At 34.4% G+C, this 24,892-nt stretch overlaps 3 protein-coding genes across 3 annotated transcripts in view; 1 reads left to right on the top strand and 2 right to left on the bottom strand.

Annotated features, from left to right (window-relative positions):
- Positions 1 to 4,662, bottom strand: part of LOC105163944 (pentatricopeptide repeat-containing protein At2g30100, chloroplastic) — a 5,920-nt gene extending 1,258 nt beyond the window's left edge. The window contains exon 1 of the mRNA XM_011082482.2: positions 3,519 to 4,662. Coding sequence (XP_011080784.1) covers positions 3,519 to 4,253 — 735 coding nt within the window. The 5' untranslated portion in view covers positions 4,254 to 4,662. The remainder of the gene's footprint in view (positions 1 to 3,518) is intronic.
- LOC105163943 lies at positions 9,315 to 13,260 on the top strand. Its single transcript, XM_011082480.2, has 3 exons — positions 9,315 to 9,857; positions 9,969 to 11,058; positions 12,516 to 13,260. The coding sequence occupies exons 1-3, from the start codon at positions 9,439 to 9,441 to the stop codon at positions 12,819 to 12,821; spliced, it is 1,815 nt and encodes a 604-aa protein (XP_011080782.1). The 5' UTR covers positions 9,315 to 9,438; the 3' UTR covers positions 12,822 to 13,260.
- On the bottom strand, positions 22,510 to 24,048 carry LOC105163942 (uncharacterized protein At5g39865). The gene has a single exon (XM_011082479.2). The coding sequence runs from the start codon at positions 23,665 to 23,667 to the stop codon at positions 22,930 to 22,932; it is 738 nt and encodes a 245-aa protein (XP_011080781.1). The 5' UTR covers positions 23,668 to 24,048; the 3' UTR covers positions 22,510 to 22,929.

The following is a 24,892-nucleotide window of genomic DNA, read 5'->3' as shown; positions in this document are numbered from 1 at the left end:
GGAGAGAGGAAAGGAAAATCAAAGAAAGACAGTTTCAAACTTGTTTGTTTGTCTAAGGGAAAGATAAGAAAATGAATGAGAAGGGAGGTGACGAATGTGTTGGAAGAGAACGGAAGCCCAAATACACTTTTCTCTCATTTTCCTCACCTTAGCAACAAAACAGCAAAATCAATTTGCCACCATATTATATTCTTTCCTCTCGAACATCCTCGAACAGTGTGTATCAGAATACAAATGATGCATGCCGTAAAAATTTCAAGAGCTTGATGTACCTCGAGACCAATATATCATACTGAAAAGGTAAAATCTATAATTATGTGGACAAGCTAAATAATGAGTCATCTACATATCTAAACCTATTAGTCATGCTGAAAAAGTGACAAAAATGAAAGAAAGGAACATACAATTCATAATAGGATCAGATAGTTATTGGTAACACAAAACCTGCTGTGAGAGTGTCATGTTAATGAATTATATAAATTCTTTCCCAATCTTTCGCCATTTTATCTTCCTCCAACATTGATTTGCATAAACCATATTAGGTAGGCTGAGTTTGGCGCTCCCAGTGTTTAAATTTCGGTATTGACATAGATCCGGGAGCTGTTCAGGTATATTCTAACAGAATTTTCAAGGATATCCAAAGTTTTGATTCTGATCAATAAAAGCTTTAGAAGTTTACATAAACAGTTGGAAATTGTAAGGAAACTTTGGATACATTTATTGGCACAATTACACATCTTTTACATTAAATTAGTTATATTATAACATATAGTGAGCTTCATGATATGAGTAAGAGCATGTTGGTTGCCAATTTCTGGTGACAATCTAATCGCTAAATCTAAGTATCATTGAAGCAAGTCACTCGTAGCATTAATAAAATTCATAATTCACAATTATCTTCCTCGGTGTGCAACTTCGACATACAATCTTAGTCCCATCTGCTACAATCTTAGTTTTCATTTGTTTCCCTTTTCCTAATGTCTTTCCCTGTATCCCAAGTATTGGTATTTAACTAACAGAATAGATACCACAAACTCCCTTTATTTCTCTACTGGAAAGTCTTACAAGTTACAAGTGTAGAAACACTTATGTCATATAATTTCAATAGAGCTAATTAATACAAAAGTTTTCCTATAACCTGTTAACTTAACCTTCTAAAGTTGCTTGCACCTTTCACCTCCTCAAATTTCTCCTCTTTCATCTGCTTCCACTACTACCTCCATTGCTGTTCTTTCTAGAAAACTTTTAGCACCATAGATCTTTCTTCTCCTAAATGAATCCATTATAAATTTCCAAACTAAATAGTATGCCCAAACAGCCTGGTAGTCTGGTTCACAAAAGTTAAAGGTCAGAGTCCAAGTTATAAGGTTTCGAATCCCTTCGACCTCAAATTCAGCCCCCAATGGTTCGACACATAGTAGTTAATGGCATGCAGCACACCATGGCGCCAATGGCTCCTAGAGCCACGGCTCTTGCCTTTTCAAAAGGACGGCACAAATGAACAAAAAAATTTATATATTTATATAGTTAGTATTTTTTCAATGAGAACAATGTCAACTAAGTTAAATAAGACATATTAAATAACAAATTCAACATAAAAAAAAACTTTATATAATTAAAAAACACTAATGTTAAAGCCTAAACGATAAAAAGAGCCAAAGTTTCAAATAAATCCTAAATAGCATATCAAAAACCAAATAAACCTAAAATCTAATCATCCGATTCTACTAGGTAATCTTGACTTTCCTCTCCATCATCTCCATGTTCTTGAGATCTATGCTAAGCCCCATCTTCATCAATATCATCAAAGTTTTAATCTATATTCTTTAATTCTACATATGATTTTTTATTAAATTAATGCATACATAACATTTCAGTAATCATCAAACAAATTATAAACATATGAAAAGTGAGAACTCTAATTATACTTAATTAAACATAGTTACATAGCACAAAGATAAGAAAAGAAAATAAACAGAGTATGTGAATTGTGAAAGCTGAAGAAAAGCAACGTAAGAAAAGACAAAATAATAAAAGAACAAAGATTGGAAACCAGGGAAGAGAACAAGGAACGTCGCAAAGAAGGGATTTGGATTTTCATTCGCGGGAGGCTTGCTGATGTTGGACTCCCTTATTTTATTATTATTTATTTTTTCATAAAAAGGCCTGGGCTCACAAAGGTGAGCCTCGCCTGCACCTGGGCAACAGCCCAATGGCGCGTAAGGGCACGGAGAGGGGGGCCATGGCGGCGCCTAGGCGAAGCCCTACCCCTGTGCCACAGACCAAGAATGGCGAGAGGCTTGTGCCATGGCATGCACCATAACGCCCCTTTAACTACTTTGGTTCAACATAAGTAAAATTTCAGCTTCAGAAATATTGTATATATATTGCCAACTCCATTCTTCGATTTTCTATCATGAAACCAGATCATTAGATGTCCAACATCATCGTCATCATTTAACAAATAATAGGAAATTCCCATTTCGTTCACGAAGCAAGAGACAATTCCAGTACCTAGAACAAATAAACCCGCTTAGCATTGTGAAAGTTCAATGGAACTGAATGAAATCCAAACCCCATAAAAGATTCTCGAGTGCTTATAGCGGTGTTCCAACTTTTCTGTCATAATTTGCTTCAAATGTACAGGGATCCAGAAATTCTATAGTAGTACATCATCCATTATAGTGTGTGTATTTCCACTACATAGTATCCCATCTTAAATTTTGATACCTATCCAACTTCTAAATCCGCATCAAACTATAATCTTTATTTAGAGATTTTGAGCAACATAGGATGATCAGATAGGAAGGCAAGACAGGATTTTTCCACTCACAAGATATCCTGGTCATAAGCTACCCAAATAATGTGTAGGATAACGATATATACAAGGGAGGGATCAACTTCTTCTAATGCTACAAACTAAGGAAAGAGACGCACTCACCACTTTGCTTGGAAGAAAGTAAGAAAAGGAAGGAAGAAATAAAGAAGGAAACTTTCACATATAACATGATAAGAAGACTGGTATAATTTGAGTAAAACATATTCTAGCGAGACAATTATATCTATGTTTCAGGCTTTAAAATTCCAATTTTAGGAATGACACGGTGATAAGTTGCCGAATTTCCGTAATAGCTAGGAAGATAAAGTAAGACAAGCACAGAAAAAGTAGAACTTAAATGAACCGGCTGCAGGTTGTGAGCTGTGAATAAGAAGAACCAGGATCACCACAATAACCTGAATTCATGTATTTGGATGAAGAAACAATCACCTTGCATATGATGGATTGTTAATTTGTCTTAAAAAGAGGGTACGGTTTATTGAGACAAGCAACACCTCGTGGCTAAAGAAGAAACATGCTAGTTCTTTCAGTCCAATGCAAAACAAGGTTCAATAGACAGCATAGCTACAACAACTTGCGGTACCTCCTACAGCTACAGTGTGTTTCGACTTTTTCTTGTTTCCCTCTTACCCTCTAAAACCATAAACATGAAAAAAACTATTGAGAGATTGACAATTACCATCATTTTCCATGCAAGATATCCTGCTGGTCCACCCTTATTCCCCTCCTTATCTCCGTCCTGACTCGATATCTCTCTCCTCAACACCTCTTCGACAAATGATATCGTCCCATCTTTATCCCCTGCCTCCCAATACAGTGAAATCACCTTCTCAATCATACTAAAGCTTGTCTTTAAACCAACACAGTCCATGTCCACCAAAAGATCAACCACATCCGCCACGTTATTCTTCGCCTCAATCAACTTCTTAACCCACGTGCACATTATCGACACCATCAATTCCATCGTCTCCTTATCTACCCTATTCTCCTTCTTCAGCCACTCAAACACCTCTAAAGCGCACCACGAATCCCTCCCTTCCTGTGCAAAGTAAACCAACATCAACTGCAACTCACGGGCTGACAATTTATCGTTCATTTCCTCCAACACATCAGAAGGTTCCCGAGCCATTCGCTCCAGCTCCTCAATTGCCTCGAAAAACCCTTCACTCATTTCATCCTCATCATCACTGGTGATAAACACATCCAATTGAACTGATTTAAGTATCCGAAAACCATGAATCTTGCTCCTTTTCTTGATTACAGAACCTGGGCACTCACCCATTGAAATTCTTGCATAAGATTGAATCTTGAGCATGTTCGCCTGATGGGTTGCAACAAAAACGCACTGTTTTGAAGACGAACAGTACGCCAAACCCAAGTTGCTGATGGCGGCAACTCCACCAATAGACGCCATTTCTCTATCAAGGTTGACTCAAAAGGAGCGAAACCACGCTTGACAACCAAAGAAATTTCTGGGAACACCAAAAAACTGCTCTCTGCAAGATTACTGGATTCCTCCCCCGTTCTTGCTATGGATAATTCAGGCCAAACAATAATCATTTGGCCAGACCATGGACAGAAGGCAAGAGGAAGTGAAAGAGTTAATCGGGGGCAAAAAAGATTCAAAGCAATCGGCCCTAAAGAAAGAAGAGGAGAAAAACTATGTGATGAATTCTAAGCAAAATTCTGTGTGATGGAGTGAAAAGAAAGCGACGTGAAGATGAACATGTACTGGCACCTGAAGCGCCCCAATTTACATGATTCAGTGGTTTATAAGGCAATCTTTTGGAAAATTGGACAGTTCATATATTCCATGAGTTCAACTACCGCTACGGCGTCCTTATCTTTAATACTACTGAATATTTACTATTTAATTAGGGATAAATTGCACCATACCCCCTGTAGTTTGCTAAATTTGCATAAAATCCCCATCAATTAATTTTATTTTCAAATGACCCCCAAAATTTTCAAAATAGGGTGCACATGCCCCTTTCTGTTACTCGCCTTTTGGCTATGAAAAATTTTCAGTGAATTGCCCGTTATGCCTTACTTATTATAAAATATTTTTATTTTTAATAGTTATCAAATTTTTGTTGAATAAATGAAAAGTAAAGGATCTAATCAACTTTTTACGTTCATAAAATTTTAAATATTAATGGTATAAATTTCTAAGATAACTTTAATGTGTATTATATATATCGATTCTCATTGGAGTCCAACAACACTATAAAATGTCAAAAGATCTTGCTGGTGATCTTAACTGAAGATCTAACTTACAAATATATTTTAGCACTCTAATATTTAAATTAATAATTATTTTAGTTATGATTTAAGCAAAAGTATATTGAAAATGCTTGAAAAAAAACTAGTAGGGGAGTGAAAAGAATATAGAGAAAAAAATATGAGAGTGCTCAAAATGTGAAAAGTGTAAAAGAAAAAAAGACATGTTGGATATCCTTGTCCAATCTAGTCTCCTAATTATATGAAAAGGTTTGAGAAAATCTATGAAGTTGTTGGACATGATTCTCATGTTCTAAAGCCTAGTTTACTTCTCTGAATTGGGCTAAATAAAGAAGTCAACTTGAGACTTTTTTTTTTTTTGGTAAATGTAAGTTTCATTAATAAAACAAGATCGTACAGTACAACAGTGCTCAACTGATGGTTTCTGCCTCGACAGGCCAAGGGATACGCTATAATCTATATAACACACATGAACTAACAGAACGAGATAAATTAACACTGATAATCCTCTATTTAATATCTTCCGCAATAACTTCAGACTTACTGCACCATTCTTCTTCTTGCATCTTCAGGTGGGTGTTCATTAGAAAGATACAATTTTGTGTTAATCATAAAGTAAAGAAAAAAGGATTTGGAATTATGAAGTATAAATAATTAGAAATTCTTAATGGGAAAAAACAAAATTGATCCCAATTTGATTCAGCATATATAAGAAACAATTGATTGAATAAGATGCCATTTTGTTTTTATATTAATTAGTTCAATAATTAGTGAAAATTATACTGATAATAAAAAAGAATAAAGATGAAGAATTACAGAAAAAAGATATTCAAAACTTAAGAAAATAACCTGTCAACAATCAAATATGTCAAGAATTTGATCCAGGGGTAAAATCATCAATGAACTTCCAAAATTGACTAATACCATAAAATAAACATGGAGTTGTTTACTTATCATAAAAGCTAATCAGTTTGGGTAAACTATTCATGGTTAATCTGGAGTTTTTTTTTTATCATATATTTAATACTGATTTAAAATATCGTTCAGTAAATATCGTATTTTTTTGCTGTTAGGGGTAGTTTCTATAATTATACAAAAGTAGGGATGGTTTGTATAAATAGCCCATAGGTTAGGGGTAAATATAATTATCCCATAATATTTATTGAATATTTTTTTATTAATTATGAATTCTTGGACTTGTAATGTTGTTGTTGTTGTTGATGATGATGATGATAAGGATGATATAGTTATTTGTTGGTTTTATTTTGTTAATTGTTAGGGTTAAAATATATGTATGTTGTATGTTAATAGCAATTTTCTGAAAAGTATGTATGTATTTTTATAAAATTTTTATGCCATTTTTCTAAAATATGTATGCAAATTTCTAAAAAATGTATGCAATTCTTTGAGTATTTTCATGCAATTTTCTAATTTTTTTTTTTGTATTTTTCTAAAGTTTATGCATTTGTATTTTGAAAATATGTATGTATTTGCATGTATTGATTGCTAAAATATGTATGTATCGCTAGCAAGTGCACTAGCTATCAAGTAGTATAATAAGCATTGACCCCACAAGGATTTAAATGAAATAATTATCGAAACTATAACTAATCTGCGATTATTTGGATGATCGAGAATCAAGTGATGGATTATAACTACGAAAAAGATTAGTGGTTAAAATGAACAGAAAAACATGTTGAAAAAGATTTAGAAATGATAAAGATGCTAAGACTATAGGTCCACCTAATTGATTCAATGAATGCAAAATTTAAGACATTAATCTAACAAGCAAGTGTTTTCATATACTGAAGTTCTTCCCAAGTTAATTCGATATACTCTCTTGAGTTATACCAAACCTATTATTATCAAAGAAATAGTGGATCTCTCCAATCCAAAACTCGTGACAATAATCATTACCTCAGAGTGTGTAACCGGGACTTCTAGTATGGCCTTGTTAAATGTTCAATATATACCCTCAATGTCTCATTCTCTTCCTACTTCACTCTGAAAAGGCTGAAGGCCAATCTTCGGCACTTCTAGCTACTAGCAAACTGATATAAGAAAAGAAAGCTAAACTCTAAAAAAGATCTTATTGATCTAGTTGGAAATTGGTTGAACCATGGTTGCATGGAATCATTTAGCGCAGTAAAAAATACGTAATATTTAATACCATTGGTGTACTTGTGCTGCGTTATTGGTTTACAAACTTACGGATGTGTTCAGCAAGGTTGATGGTGCCATTTCCAGGGAGCAGGTGCGAGGGCGCCCTAAAGTGATCAAGGAGCTCCTCTACCATGATGTTAATGATGGAAGGAATACCACACTCAAGGAATTCAATCATTTTTTTCATGAGAGAGTGCTAGCTCTCGAAAGGTCCACGGGGAACCATCTCCTTGTTCGTAAGCTCGAGCAGGTACACGACCGCTCTGCTAGTGACCAACAAAAACATACTCTCTAGTTCTTTGATCGCCCTTGTTCCTTTCTTTTCTTGCTGAGAGGATTGTCTTGCTCCATTGGTTTGACAGCCTCGGAGCATTGAATAATGGTATCCATGATGAGCTGTCGGAGTTGCTCACAAAAGAACGGGTCGGCAGTAGCAGGGAGAGCTAGTGGGTTGAAAGCGGGAACGAGGGCATCGAGTCTCCCTAGTGCTTGCTCTGGAGGTGGAATAGTGGAGGGAGGTGTTTCCCTTAAAAGATTCATTGTCACCTCCATTGTCTGAAAGCTCAAGTTGTTCTCGTAGACAACGTTAATAATACGTGTTAGGTTTCAACTGCACTATAACGATCGAAGGATCTTCACAAAAAGTTTAAAATTAATTGGGGATTAATCTGCAAAATAGATATTAGGATTCTGATACTTAAGTCAGTAATAGGTTATTGAAGAAATAAAGGAAAAACTCAAGATAATACGAGAATAATGATTGAAAATGGTGATAACGTGAGGACATATTCAATGATAGGTTATTCGTGAGGACTGCAAAATGTGAGCTTGAGATAGTTTCAGAATTGAAAGAGATTAAAAGTTTGAGTTTGAGAATAAATGTTACCAAAATGACAACACCAAAAGTCTATCTATAAGTGCTCGTGAAGCAAGATTCAAAAAGTAGTTATGGAGAGTCATAAGTTATTTGAAATATCGTTAGCCATCCAACTGAAGAATTTGTTCATGAATTTGACTCATATTCACTGAGATATGACTCTTTGACCAAATCTTGGCTAATCTTCCTGAAAATTTAGAAATATGTTACCTATTTAGTTAACCGTCCGATTGCAACCAGATGACTAGGAGTTTCCTAAAAATCTTTTAGTATGATGTGTCTCAATAGGGGTGTTCAGTTCAATTAACCGACCCCTCGAAATCATAAATCAAAACTGAATCAAAAAGCCTCAGTTAATTTTCGATTCTAAGCGATTTTTTTTTTGGTTTAAAAACTGAAAAAATGATTTATTTTAAAAAAATAAAAGAAAATTAGTATTTTTTCAATATTGTCCAAAAATATCTGTACAGAAATTGAATCAAGCATTTCAACAATTACTTTGAAAGCATTCAATTTCTTCTACAAACTATAAAAGAAATTTACATAAAAGAAAATTCACTTGTTAATGGAATCGGAGCAAAACTGCAAAGGTGTGATGGAGTTGTGGAGAGAATTTTGTAATTTTTTCTTTTCTGGCTTTCTGACGTTGTATCGAGAGAGAGAGAGAGGGTTCTCAGTTCTTAAATATTTTCAAGTCAAGTCAATTCAAGTACTCTCTCAATTATGACTCCATTTAGTTATATATATATATATATTTATTTATACAATTTAAATATAAATATAGTATATAATAATTAATAGAATTAAAGTATATATAAAAAATTCAATTTTTTCGGTTTGATTCGGTCACCAAAAGAAAAGAAAATAAAATAAGACTTTTTCTTAAAAAAACATTAAAGAATCAAAATTCGATGTGATTCAATTTTGATTGATTTAATGGAATTGTGAACACTCTATATTTCAATGTATCAATAGTCTAAATAAAATAAAAAATTATACGTAACAATTTTTTTAAATAATTTGAATAATTTTAAATTCTTGATTGATAAATTTAAATTATATTTTGTTGAATTGATGTGGTTCTATTCCAACTCCCCTTCCCATGTTCGTTTACCCTCTCAATACAGTCATTTTGCTGAATTTCAGACTTCCTTTTTATATGTATATACACATTTCTTAATCTTTTTTCCTGTGATAAATACATACAATAGACGCCATTCTGTTTCATGTCAGACGGAGACAATGGCAGCATTTCAAAACTCTCTCCTCCTATTTTAGTAGCATTAAGGTGCTCTTCCTCAATCCCTCCCTAGTACCCATGGCTGCCGCTCTGGAGTGCTGGTCGAGCCGGGCAAGTACCGACGAGGACATGGTGGAGCAAGTGCTTATGCGAACTCAGGACAGATCCGAGTGCCCCCCGGAGAACAACCCATCTTCCTCTTCCTCCGCATCTTCCTCATCCTCCTCATCTTCCTCCGCCGCCACTCTTCGAGAGTCCTCCGCCCTGCAGAAACGGTTCCAGAAGCTGAGCCGCAATGTGTCGGAGGCCATCGCCTCGTTGAAGAACACTTTGAACCTCGACTCGGCTCGTGAGCCTCCGGCGTCCACACCGTCGAGCTGCCGGAGACAGGTGTGGGGTAGTGTTGTACGGAGCTTGACGCAGTTGTACCCCGGCAGCCAACTTCCGGAGAAATTGGTCTCAAATCTTCGCAAACATTACGATTCTTTGCCACTCAGGTGAAATGATTTTTTTTTTTGCCGTTTTTCTTCCTCTTGTTCAATTTCTCCTTTCTCGAAGTGGTATTTGAACATTCGGTTGAAATGATTCTTTTTTTCTCTGATTTATAGCTACGCGCAAGCGGGTTTTGAGATGAAAGATGTGTTTTTGCACATAAAGTTGATAGAGCAAGCATCGGTAGAGGACCAGCCAGCGATAATGATTCAGGAAATCTCTGATGAAGAAGTGAATGCCAATGGCTCTGTGTTTAAGCTTACATTTGCTTGTAATTCTGCTATTTCATGGCCAGCCATGTCGGGGGCACTCGATAGTTCTTCGATTTGCTGTAAAAAGTTACAGATCTTTGAGAAGAAGGGGTTCACTCTGGGAATTGTTATGCTGTTAGTTCAGTCAGGGCAGGAGAAAATGTTCAAATCCCGGATCGAAAATGCACTTAAATTGGCTTTAAAGAAGCCGAAAAATAATACCATTAAGCTCCCGTTTGGACTCTGCGGATGCCAAGAGGAGAACACTAAAGGGAGGGATCTTGGAGATATCGAAGAGGATTGTGGGGGTGACCAGAACTACAGAAATGGAGGAGAGAATTCGGACTCAAAACTTCAGCTTAAAGTGCCTTTGCCCAATGATTCCATTGTTGTTTCTGTGGATGAGTGGCAAACTGTGATTTCGGGGAAAGATGAGATTGGGAAGTGGCTGCTGAGTTATGATGCTGTTGAGATTGGAGATCAGATTGGACCGAGCACATTTAAGGGAGTGTATAAGGGTAAAAGAGTTGGGATTGAGAAGCTCAAGGGTTGTGATAAAGGAAATGCCTATGAGTTTGAGTTGAGGAAAGATTTGTTGGAATTGATGACATGTGGGCACAAAAATATCTTACAGTTTCATGGGGTTTGTGTTGACGAGAATCACGGGTTATGTATTGTGACTAAGTTAATGGAAGGAGGGTCTGTTCATGAATTGATAATGAAGAATAAGAAGCTTCAGACAAAAGAAATATTGAGGATTGTGACGGATGTTGCCGAGGGGATTAAGTTCATGAACGATCATGGAGTTCCCTATAGGGACTTAAATACACAGAGAATCTTATTAGATAAACGCGGCAATGCTTGCTTGGGGGATATGGGAATAGTTGCTGCTTGCAAGAGTGTTGGTGAGGCTATGGAGTACGAAACTGATGGTTATAGGTGGCTTGCTCCAGAGGTTTGTTCCCTTCTTGATTCTGTGTATTATCTCTGATTCATTACCCCTGCAGCTGTTTGTCATACGTTCTCTTATATGGTGCATCTCTTTGCGAATCAATATTAACATGTTGCATATATGTTGAGTTGCATTAAATTCAATTTCTTGGTAATTTTTAATTGAAACTGGTCAAGTAATTGAACCTACTGCCTTGCCGATGAAATGGGCTGAATCGGCTCATATTTGAAGGCTGAAGCAATTGTAACAACTGCAAGTCTCATGAGGGTGCAGTTGGGGTTCGGATTGTGAAGATAAGATCATCAGTATACATTATTGGTGTTTGGATCAATTTCCTAAACACTGGACTCCCTTTATTTTTGGGATCTCCAAGCCATGTTAAAATATAGCAGCATAATATTCTTGGTATCCTAGTTGGACTTGTTTTGACACATTCTGTGAATTCTCCTGAAATTATTAGCTGCTTCTTTTGGTGAAATTTAGGTTTACTTTGATTTGTCATAGGTTTTTATGGTTTCAAGTATTAGCATCAACTATAGCCTTTCATATGATGTGCAGAAAGTGATGAGTTAAATAGTTATCATGGCTTGTGTTGACACAATGTGCTTTCTTGGCTATGTTTGGAGCATTAGGGGGGGTATGGGGGGAAGTATTGCAGCATGGTCTTGGGGAGTGTGTGGAGAACGATAAAATATGGTTTTTTTTTTTTTTTGGAAATAGTTGATGTGATTTAATTTGGAAAAAAAAAATCGTTTGGTTCTGGATGAAACATTTTCTACTGTAGATATCATATTATGAAAGATTTTGTCTTTAGTATTGTCAAATCAAACTTTTATACTATTACATGTTACTGTATTAATATAATGGTTGGAAAATTATAATATACAATAATTGATATACTTATATATATATCTATTTGGGTAATTGATTAGGAAGATTGGAAAAAAACCCAAAAAGACTTTTGCTTGGTTTCATTTCTGTGGTATTCAAATTTCATTCCCAGCAAAATAATACCAAGCATTGCTTACTTTTTCTGTACTATTATTATAATTATGTTGATAGATGTAATAGGAAAAATTGGAAACTTCATTTACCTTTTTCAAGATTTTATACATGCAGGCAGGTATTTCAACTATGAACCTATGCCATAGAACTTCATGTCATTTATTTATAGTCTTTGTTTCTTCTGAAGGAAATAATTCCATGTCGTTCTGAATATGGTGGAGTTGGTGGGCAGGCGTTTGTGTCGTTCCCATGATGATTGTTCTTCTGTTAACTATATTTTAATGCTTCTGTTCAACGCATAATGACTGATTATGGACTCCCATAAAAATTTCATAAACAGCTTGCTAAAGTTAACTGTGTTGTGTTTGTTTTCTTTTTTTTCTTATAATCCGAGTATTAGATGATCAATGTAATAAAATCATTTGCCTTGTCTAACTCTTCCCGGCTCGTAACAGATCATTTCGGGTGATCCAGAGAACGTCACTGAGACGTGGATGAGCAATGCATACAGTTTTGGGATGATAATATGGGAGATGGTGACTGGTGAGATTGCTTATTCTGCATATTCACCGGTGCAGGCTGCAGTCGGGATCGCAGCCTGTGGACTCAGACCTGAAATTCCCGAGTCCTGCCCACAGATCCTGCGATCACTGATGATAAAATGCTGGAACAATAGCCCTTCAAAGCGTCCACAGTTCTCGGAAATTTTATCAACGCTGTCGCGCTTCAGCTGCAACAACATGAATATGTCTAAGTCGTAAGTCCCCCATGGTTTGGCCAGCCTAGTTTAGTGATGATGCCAGGTGCTTTCTTGTGTTAAATTGAGTGTTCAGACGCTGCAAAACCAAATTGCTCACCACAACATAAATGAAAATTATGTAACAAAATCAGTTTACAAGGAAATCTCGAGTTGTCCTATAGCACCATAATTGGTACACACCCCAGAGCACATCATTCTGTGTCTGTGTCTTTCTTTCTTCTCTTCTACCTAAAGTGCACTGAGTGGAGAATGAAGGTGTATCTACACAACCTGCGTTGCAATATGACGGACGGAGGGTATTTTGGTCATTATGCCCAACCTTCCAAGGGCATTTTGGGTATTTAACAGGCTGCTTTCTTTAGTTAAACCTTCTTTAATCTTGGTTGTAAATCATGATCTTCTTCCTCAACTATCTTTATCACATCTACCACAATTAATTAGTTTTATTCCTAAAACTACTAACTATGACAACGTTGGAAAAGCAAATTCTTTCTAACTCGGACCAAGTATGGCCAGATCTAGATACGAACTAAGGTTTTCAAAATCAACAATTCCAAATTCTTTTGACCTGTTCGGATAATATCATCTTACAAACCATTCCAACTCCATCGAACTTTTGATTATACTTATTTTCAAATTTATTTAATATAAATCATTTCGAATGTATGATTGATACACAGTTCTACATCTAACTCAAACTCTTGGCGATGTACCAATAGTCCAAATATGAGTTTGAATGATTGTGAGTGGGCATGGCATTATTATATGAAAAGACATGTTAACAGAAAGAAAGACCAAAAAGAGAAGAAGGTGGGCAGCGGCTTCATGAACGGGCACGGGAATGTTTTGATGTGGCGTAGTAGTAGTTGTAGTAGTTGCTTTTCTTCTTTATGTCTTGATTGTGGGCGAGCGCTGGGGCCGAAGCCTAAACCCGCTTTGCGCCTCTTTGTCCCTTTGCTTCCCTTAAATTACGTATCACGTGTCTGCCAGTGTGATTTCCGCTTCATGTATATATATTTATTAATTGTTATTGCACGTTGTCTCTGTACGTACATAATAAATAATTTAGTTTTTTTTAAAATATATTATAAATAAAAATACAATATATATACCATTACATTATATTTAAAATAAATAAATAAGATAAAATTAGTTTAGAAATATTATGGAAACAAAAAAAAATGTGAGTTAAATTTTCATATTAGTATAGATAGATAGCATCAATTATGTAGATGAAAAGAAAATTTTGAGTAGGAGTGGTCGAAAATACATAAGAATATTTTTTATAAATTAGTGTCGCAGTGTAAATAACTGTTATTTATAAGTGAAATTATGATATTTATCTTTATATAGTATATATATATATATATTAATATTTTAATAGATTAAGCAATACAGTAATTTGATTAATACATCAATATAATAAAAAATTGTGAAATAAATTATAATAAAATTATATAAAATAAAATAAATACCCACACATCCGATAGTATTCAAATTTATAATGTGACATATATTTATTATATTTTAACCTCATCCATAGAGCTAAGACATCATATGTTGATTAGATCAGCATTTTCCTTTATGTTTTGGTGTCGCGTTTCTATTGAGATTTTGGATTCTTTCACCGTTTCTTGAGTCACGCCAGGTTCAGCGTATGCGCTTGTTTTCTGCTTATTAGTTTTTGTCGTCATGTGTGTGGACACGTGTAGCCATGTGAGATCAGTAGGGAATTGATTGAATCTTATTACATTCTTTATTGCTTTTAGAGTTAATTAAATTTAATCTCCTAAAAATATAAAATTACACTTTTTTTTTATTTTACTTTTTAAGAATTACATTTTTACTTTATATCTGACCCCTCGTTAGCGTTTGAACGTAAAATAATAATGCAAGCAAAAAAGAATTTACATAATTTTTCGATTATATCCCCCATTTAATGTTCTCATGTATATTTTTGTATTTATAAATAAATAAATGCAATATATATAAAAAGATCAAATCATTATGTTTTTCTCTTATAAGTATAAAATTATTACATGGGAACGTTAAATGAGGCATAAAAATTAGAAATATATGTAATATTTTTTTGCTAATGTTAGCATTTTTTTTCCAAATCCTAACGAAAGGAGGTCAAGCGAAAATAGTAAATTTTTTGAGAGGTAAGTTTTAAAATTTCTTTGTGCAAAAAATATAATTTCATATTTTTAAACGAGTTTTAATTGTAGTTAACCTTTATCTTTAATAGATAGACGTTACATATACAAAAATTATAAAATGTATCGATGAAGGATTATTTTATTGTATTCTTATTATAATAATATGTAGTTAATATTTTTTCTGAGTTTGAAAAAACTCTTTTTCTTTTAGTAAAAAATAAAAAAGATTAAGATCTATTTTCTTTAAAAAACTAATTTAATCCCAATGTTGAACTCGTATATATGTAAACAATATCTTCACTCCAATTAATTATTTCAATCATACTTTGAGAAAATAATATACAAATACAAGAGTGGTAATTTTTAAGAATTATTTAAGGGAAAAGTATTATTTTAGTCCGCTAAGTATATCTAATTTTAATTTTAATTCGATAACTATATTCATTTTTGTTTAGGTCCAGTAACTTACGAAATTGCTTATTTTTAGTCCTTTGGCAGATTTTCGAATAATTTTACCCCTATGAGTGCATATGGACTAAAACTGGTTTTCAAAAGTTGCATAGGGGTAAAATTATTCGAAAATCTGCCAAAGGACTAAAAGTAAGCAATTCCATAAGTTACTGGACCTAAAAAAAAATGGATATAGTTATCGAATTAAAATTAAAATTAGGCCTACTTAGCGGACTAAAATAATACTTTTTCCATTATTTAATGTCGAGTTGTTAAGTAGCACTACGAAAATAAATGGATTATTCTATACATTTTAAATAATACAATTAGAAAATCACAACAAATTAATACTATCAATTACAGTAGAAAAATCAATATGAAAATTTAAGTTTAAATCTTGGTTAATTAATATTTTTCATGATCTTAGTTCTGGCAGAAAATTCATTTTAATTCTTAGCTACAACCAGAACACATTGGCTGTGATTCTTAGCTACGAACTACAGCACTCATGATTTTAGTTGTGATTAATATTTGATTGCAGTTACTGAAACAAAGACGGAAATTATTATTAATCATAATTTTTTATTTTTAATCATAATAATTAATCGTGATAAAAATTCATATTTTCCATTTTATAATAAGTTGCACCTTCAAAACTCAAGTAAACATGCATATAGGAACTAAATTACCTCCCAATTCTTATTTTTCCAAAAAAGAAAAAAATTAAAAATTGATTTGAAAATCGAAAAATGGAAAAAAAAAAAGATGCAAGTATGGAATTATGTCATTAGCTTCTTTTCGGTAAAATTCTGTATCAGAATGATCAAATTTGAACCAATTGCATCTGTAATATGATTGTTGCAGTTTAAATAGACTGACTGTTACATAACGAGCATACTACATTTATTATGTAACTGATATGATTCGATCAAATCTGATCCGCGCCCGAATTTTTATAGGGACATTATAGGAATATAGTAGGTGAACATGAACAATGTGATGTAGCTATAATGAATCCCCAATCATAGCACTAGTATTTCAATATTCTTCTAATATTCCCCAAGACAACAAAGCCTTGTACTTTTTTAATCCAATTTACTTTGAATATAAATATGTACATTTAATCATTAAGCATCATTGTCCTATGGCCCATGACTTAGCATGTGGGATGATGAAAGTAAGGTTGTGGAAATCTTAAATATCATTGCTCTATCCAAATTTATATTATATATATCAGTGTAAAAGACACTTACATTCTTATTTAAATATTTTTTTAATAATAAATAAGAATTAATTATAAAAGAATAAAATTTTATTTAAAGAATATAGACTATTTAATAATCCTACAATCTCTAAACTACTTAGACAAGTATAAATATATTAAGTTAAAGAAAATAAATAAGCATGTAATATTTCTACGCAATTAATTTGTTAGAAGAGATTTTTAAATACTTTAAGGAAAAAATAATTTACTAGGACATAATAAAATTTAAATAATTAAGTAGTCTTTTTTAAAAATAAGCTAGAATTAGTTATAAAAGAATAAGATTCTATATGAAAAAAGACTATTTAAAATCCTAATACCTCTAAACTACTTAGATAAATATATATTAAATTAAAAAATAAATAGACAAATAATATTTCTAAGCGATTGATTTCTTGGAACAAACTTTTAAATACTTTATGACAATTTTAATTTACGAAGGCACAGTAAAATTTAAAATGAAATAGCATCTGAATAATATATAAAATTAAATACTAATCTAAACTTTAAATTTTAAGTTAGATTTGTCAATGTTATTAAATTTTAAAAAATTTAGTATGAGTAATTATTAACTAATTGATTTTATTTTAATATTAGTATTAGATAATTATTTATATAATGTACTTTCAAGTACTTTTATTTTTCTATAATATACTAGAGTTAAATAATACTAGTAAGTGCAATTTATGATTATATTAAATATATAAGATTGAGAATCTCTTTGGTGTTTATTCTTATTATGAAAAACATTTGTATCCTTACATAAATACTCTTTTTCATAATAAATAAGAAGTTGTTATATAAAGGTTAAATAATGTAGTTGGTCTCTTAAGTTTGTATTTACTATTACTCATTTCTTAATGTTTGTATTCCAAAATTTTAGTTTTTGTTTCAGATAAGTTTCTCACCATTTCTCGACAGAAAATGTGGCCAAAAAATAGTCATTTGATCGGCACTTGACTTAATTTGCAAGGGTTATTTTATTATTATGTATTTAATTTTATAAAAGAAAAAAGATATATTAGACACAGCCTAGATGTGCTTTGTGATGCGGGCTTGTTCTCCAGACGAGCACATTCTATAATCAACCAAAAGTAGATCAATTAATTTTCAGTAAAGGTAATTTTCATTAAGTTAAAAAAAAATGCACAATAATACAATACAACTTGCTTAATTTAAACGGTTTCCTCGACAGGCCAAGGAATTTGCCATAAGCGGTAAAGCGCACAAGTGCTAATAGCAGTAGGTAGTTTTACACTAAGAATCCTCTGCTGCACATCTCGAACCATCAGCCCCCACAGTGCGTGTATCTCTGAGTACTCCATCAAATAGCCTAATGTTGCACTCACGTCAGATATTGTACACGCACGAGGTCAAAAGAGCGCGGTAGGCCGTAGAAACATAGTGTTTGCCTCTCCATCTGCAAGCAGCCCATAAGACGTTTGTAGCCCAAGCTCGATTTGGCCAATCGAACTGAAGTGTGCGTCGAATCACCCTCAAACAGCCACGCGAATAAGTATAGTGAAAAAAAAGATGATCGTGGGTCTCATCAGCACTATCAAAACAAAGTAATCAGAAATTATTAAGATGACCAACCAAGGATTATCCATAGTAGAGAGTCTACCAAGGATCGCCAGCCATAACACAAAAGCATGTTAGGGGTTTTGAAGCGGTCCAACAATAGTGAAAACAAACCTATCTTGAGCCCTTCACCCCGTAGTGAACGAATCATCATAGTAACTGTTAGTTGTGTATCTCTTGACCGCCAAAGGATACGATCAGCCCCTCCATGGATGGGTGGAAGGGAATGCAAGAGCTGTAGGGAGTGAGTGTCAGTGATAGAGGGCCAACACTATTGCCCATCTAGAAGGAAAACCGCAACCTTGTCCGTCTCCTTAGTGTTTGTAAGTCGAGGGCCTTGCGGGAACTACTCGGTGAGTGGACCAAGATCATGTCAAGGATCGTGCCATAACGAAAAAATAGTTCCATCCCCTATGAAATAATGAACAAAAGGCCGGAGAAGTGGCCGTAAGCGAAGGAGTTTCTTCCAACCCCAAGAACCCCCTCGCTCAGGGGCCGTCTAGATAGTAACCTTTCTCAGGCGTGTATGATAGATCCAATCAACCCAAATAGAAGCTCGGTTGCCGCAAATAATCTGCCACAATTTGAGTCCCATAATTGCACTGTTAAGAGTAACAATATCTTGAATCCCTTGACCACCTTCATCAATAAGACGACATACACAATCCTATGCCACATTTGCATACTCTCGAGCAGATGATCCCTTTCATAAGAATATCCTCAATCATTTTTCTATCTCTGGAATGATGCCTTTGGGTAGAATAAAAGCGAATGCCCAATAGATACTAAAGGCAATAAGAATAGATTTAATAATCTGTACTCGTCCTGCATAAAGATAAAATCGTGCCCTCCCATCCTTTGGCCAAGTTTTCATTCATCTAAAAATATTTATAGTGTACTTGGAACATATTTGGAGAGATACAAAAAACCCACATTGTGAATTAAGGTGCAATCAAACCGAGAATTAGTTGCTCCTTTGCATGGCTTTATGATGCTGTTGTATGGCAGATGCATGGTGCCATCTACTATGGGTCATTTAACATCACAGATATCCATGTCATCAATAAATTAAGGATTCATCTTCTCCTCTTTTTCTTTTTCTTTTTTTTTTTTTTAAATTGGCACTGTTAACCCCTTGTTTTGAAACTATAATGAAGGTAGGGTATATGTGGGGAAATTATAGTAAGAATTTGGTTCGATCAAAATTGAATCAGTTATATGATGAAAAAACAGATGAATAGTAATTTATCCTCCTGTGATATTGAAAATGAGCATATTACCCTCAATACAAATATTATAATAATTTATTTTCCTATAAATTATTTCATTTTAAAAATTATATGGGGTAAATTGTTGTATTTTAAAAAATATAAGAAGATAAATCACTATTTAATTTTCTATAAGGGGATAATTTACTATTTTACGATATCATAAAAGGATTGCTTATATTTTTCTCGATAAAAACGGCCTTTTTGGAGCGTATTGCCGTATATTGAATGATGGTAACGATAGAGTGCAAAAAGCAATGGAGAGGAATTAGAGTGAATGATGGGCCTTCATCGCTGCACTAATTGGCCTCTCTTTGTTTTTCAAATTCCAAGCCCATATGATAATTGTTTTATAAGCGCCCTTGCTATTATTCTCTGCTTTTGTCGGTTTGAATGATTTTCATTTCAACTGATAATTGGGGTATAAAAATATATATTAATTAATTAAATAAAATATACTTAAATTATAAGAAAGTCATGAAAATTTATTGAAAAAATTAGAGAAGAAAAAGAAATGTGGATTTTTTTTTATAAAAAAAAATAGGGATATGAAAGTTGAGAACAGAGAAAATGGGAAGTCGATAAGGGAAAGAAAGAGAAAAATGGGGTTTAATAAAAAAAATTAATATAAATTTACAGACCAAATAATTGAAGATACTAAAAGGGTGTTTTTCAATTATATAAAGGTATAGATGCTTGTAAATGTATGTGGCCCATGACCAATTAATTTGGAAGGCCCAAACCCAATCCCCACTAGAAAGCCCTTATATCACCAAGGTCCAAGTTTTTACTCAGGCCCATGAATCGACCCAGCCCACTTATGAACCCGACCCGGTTAAGTAAAATTACAAAATGTCCTTACACTTATTACAAGACCTTCTAAACTCCTTGTATCTTGCTTAATCTTATAAATTCATATCTTCGAAACAAAAAGTGGCGATGCCGACTCTCTATGACCATAAGTTCGTAGGTTCGAATTCCACCAATGTGTTGATCTACATTAACAATGGCTATTAGTCTAATGTAATAATAGTATTGGTAAAAAGAAGGAAAGAAGAAAAGAAAAAACACCCACTCCATGCAATATCATGTCCACATAGTCGCCACCTCTTGTGAAATTCCACCGCCGGAAGCACCACCTTTACCACCAACCCAAATCTCTCACACCATACCCTACTTGGTTTATAACTTCTGTACTATCCTCTAGTCTAAAAGAATGAAGATTCAACTAATCATGGGTTTTTCAGCTTCCAGCAACAATCTCAGTCACAGAGTTAGCAACTCATTGGCAGAAAATTATATCTATTTAGGCGATTCCCCCACTGCCAACCCACATATGCATACACCCACCATGCAGGCTCCTACCCTCTGGCCATGTCCTCTTTCTGGTACATTAAGCAATGCTTTGCATAGGCAGAGAGCTAGGTAGTTCCCTACCCGTTTATGACAGAATTTTCAAACAGGTACAAGACTATAGGTGGAGAGTAAAGAAGTACAAGAATGGAGGCCAAGTACGAACAAGCATAAGAGCGGAGACCAATATCAAATGAGTACATGAGATGAAGTAGCTCAAGTCTATTCATGTTTTCAAGATTTCCAAACTCCTACTATCAATTAATGCTCTTTGAACCACATTTCTAGTGTGCTACAAGTAGTTTCTAAGATTAACTACGGCTTTGTTGCAATCTAGAGATTATGAGACATCTTCTCTCCCTAGGTCCATAACCTTCATGAGAGTGGATGGAAATGCCAAGCAGCCCATTTTTTTGTTACAGATGATAGTATTAGAATTCGCTTCATCAATCTTATATTCCTTACGCCCATCATATTCTTGACATCGTGTTTGCAAACTAAGAATGGATTATTTAAAAGCCATTAACGATGGAAAATGTGCTGGTTTAAGAGCAGTTAAAAACTTTGAGGAGATTCCATAGAGATACTGAGTTGAAGCTTTACGGGAAGAAGAATAGGGTAGTGAGGATTGTGATGAGGCTACACATTTGGAGAAAGATAACAGAGCTGATAATATATTTATAATTGAGATACATTTAAAACTGAAACAGTTGAATTAAAATAACTAAGAGTTTCCAAGTTTTGTCAGCTACTGAACATGAAATCTAGGTTCGAGCTGAGCTCGCAGAATTCCCGAACTTCACTCGAGCTCAGGAAGTTTAGAGAAAAACAATTTGGACACATATATTACTAGAGTCAGCTCATAAAGCTTGCAAGTGACTACATTGATATACAGCCATGGGTGGACTAAACCTTTCCTATTTGCCCTAAACAAGGAAAATGATTATCACGATCGATCAACAAATACTGATTGCAAGATCTTGGAATGTAAACAGAAACCAGCCCTTGGTACCTCAATTTCAGAGTCCTTTAGCACCAAATTTAGAAAGTTCTTGAAACAGTTCAGAGAATGTAGATATACACTATACACTAACATGCAGGAATCTCATTCCACTCAACTTATAAAATGGCTACTCATCAATAGAAGCCTTTTTAATATTTAAAAAGAAAAGGAAAAAAAATCAAGAATAACAATAAACAAGCAAGGAAAGAAAACTCCAAAATAGGTTGTCATGCGAACACGGTAAAGTGGGGACGAGGTGCTCTTAATTCAACTTCTGAGCTTGTCTTTTCATCTTTTTCTTCATCATCATATCCATTCATTCCTAAGATGGTCAAATAGGACACATCTATATCCAGCATTACTATATGTTCTTCCAAGTGAGAAGATTATACAGAAAAGGCAACATAAAGGCCAAATGAAAAGAAGAAGGTGAAAGCAACAGAGATTTACAAGGGGACACCCCAATCTTTAGGACCTAACATAAACCCATTGGGGTCGTGCGAGTGGGTGCATGTGTATGTACAAACAAATAGAGATTCATACATCTGATCAAGCAGAATCAAAGTAACAAAAGAACAGATTTAAAACATCACTTCTACAAAATTATACAGTTATACGAACTTACAATTTTGATTAAATCAATACCGTCTGGGAAAACATTCATCAAAATTATCCAGATTGTGAAAACCTCAAAAACAGAATCACTGTCAACGTGCCCATAAAACGACACCAGAAAACAACAAAGCATTACATGATTCTCTTATGGCTTTTTATTTTGGCCACTAAATTACAGAAAATAACTACACTAAAATCAACACAAAAACCTACGTCAAAATCTAAACACGTATCAGAAAGCAAAGCCCATATCTAACATCAAATGCTGAATGGAAAGCGCTAAATGACATAAAATTGGGTGCTTTTCCACGATGCATCAATATCTTAAACTCCTTGTCCTAACTTGATGTCTAAAACCTAATATTAATTCACACTACTAAGTAAGAGGTTAAGGGTGAATCAATGGACAAAACGGCTCATTGGGGTGCAGAGGAACAAGAGGGGCACCTGACTAGACCATTCTCATTGCATGAGGTACAACTCCTGAAGCCAGCTTTCTCGTTGTAGCATTTGTGGCTTCCGCTGCACTCTAGGCATAATATAAATCTGTGACCCCCACACGCCTCGCATGTACCGGGCTCCGCGGCCGGTAGCCCCTCCACGTACTTCTTCAGCTCGCCGCTCTCGTGGAGACGCCGCACTTCCTCCACCCCGCCGATGTACCTGCCACCGATGAAGACCCTGGGTAGGGCCAATTTGGACTTTTCCGACTGACCCAGGATCTTCTGCAGCTCGGCCATGAACCTCGAGTCCATTGAAAGATCCCGTTCGTCAATCGACACGCGGAAGCCGCGTAGGATGGATCGGACGGTCTTGCAGTCCTCGAAGGTGCGGCGAACGACCCGAAGGCTTGTGAAATACACCACTACAGTTTTCTCCGCACCTGGGATCCGAATATCGGGCTCGGTTCCTTCCCCGGGCGCGTCAATTAGTGGTAATGTAGGATGGGATAGAGTGCGGAGGATGGGCTTGACGCTGCGGCTCCGGTGGCAAATGGAAGGCTGTGTAGGGGAAAAAAGAGTACATTCGGCCCCGGCGGCGACGAACCCGTCACCGGAGACGAGGCTTTCGATATCCTTGAAGGAACTGCAGGCAAATTTGAGGGGCGGCGCGTTGTGGATCCGAGATTTTGATTTGGATCGTCTAAGCCACATGGGTCCCGAAAATTCAATCAAATTTCACAACCCTGGAAATTTCAATCCACCAAGATTTTGCAGCAACGCTGAAAATTTTCAGATAGATCGAGCTTTATGGATTTTTCAATTTTTTCTTAATTAAAATTAGTTATTTGAGAAATACTGGGGCAATGTAGATTTGTTGGGGGATGGGGAATGGAGGAAGAAGCTGGAAAAGCGGTGAGGGTTTGGGTTTGGCGGGTGGTGTAGGCAGAGCGTCAGCTTTTCTCCCCACTGTTTTTTCACTTTTTTTGAGTGCTTCGGTTTCACTCTTTATTTTTTTTTTTACTTTTTCTTTTTCTATTTCCCTTCACTTTAGATCAGACGGTAAAAGAGTGAGAAGGGCAATGCATCTTTTTGTAAATAAGTTGAGCTTTTATAATTTTTTTATCCCAACTGTTTTTTCATATATTTTAAAAATAGTACACTTCAGTCACTCATTAGGGTGGTTAGATAATTTCATAATATATTAATAGGACACTAATTTATTAAAATAATTACATTGATTTTCTATGAGATTTGGTATAATTATATTAAATCTCCTATTATATAAAAATTTATATCTAGTACCTGACCTTTTATTTTTGTTTAACAAACAAATCCCTCTATCAATTAAAATTCATGAAATTTACTGATATTAGGAAAACAGTTGAATGAAAATGTATAATTACCCCCAGACGATTTTTTACTGACCTATTACAGATAAAACAAATTTTTTTTCCATTTAACAAATATTCTCTAATCAGAACGGTTAGAAAAGATTTATCTGACTTGCAATAGATTAGTAGTTAGTCGATCGGGGTAATACGTACTTTTTTTTTTCTAATATCAATGAATTTGATAAGTTTTGACTGGCGGGATGGTCTGTTTGTTAGACATAAACAAGCATCAGAGGTACTAGACACAAATTTTCAAGCACAGGAGGCTTACGTGTTAATTATACCAAACCTCAGAGAGGAGCGGTACAATTATCTTGAATTATTTTACCCAACACTTCCACATTAACTATTACTTAACTTTTTAAATTTTGTTATTATTATTAGATTGTGTTTTTATTATTATTATTTTTTTTATTGTGGAACTCAAGCTTGGTATATTTTTTTTTATTATTATTATTAGATTAAATCATGAGATTGAATCACCAAATTTTTATATAAATTTATAAGTGATAAAATAGATTTGTACAATGTATACTATATTATAA

The sequence above is a fragment of the Sesamum indicum genome, linkage group LG6 (genome assembly GCF_000512975.1).
Source record: "Sesamum indicum cultivar Zhongzhi No. 13 linkage group LG6, S_indicum_v1.0, whole genome shotgun sequence".
NCBI lineage: Eukaryota > Viridiplantae > Streptophyta > Magnoliopsida > Lamiales > Pedaliaceae > Sesamum > Sesamum indicum.
This window is presented reverse-complemented; position numbering and strand designations above follow the sequence as displayed.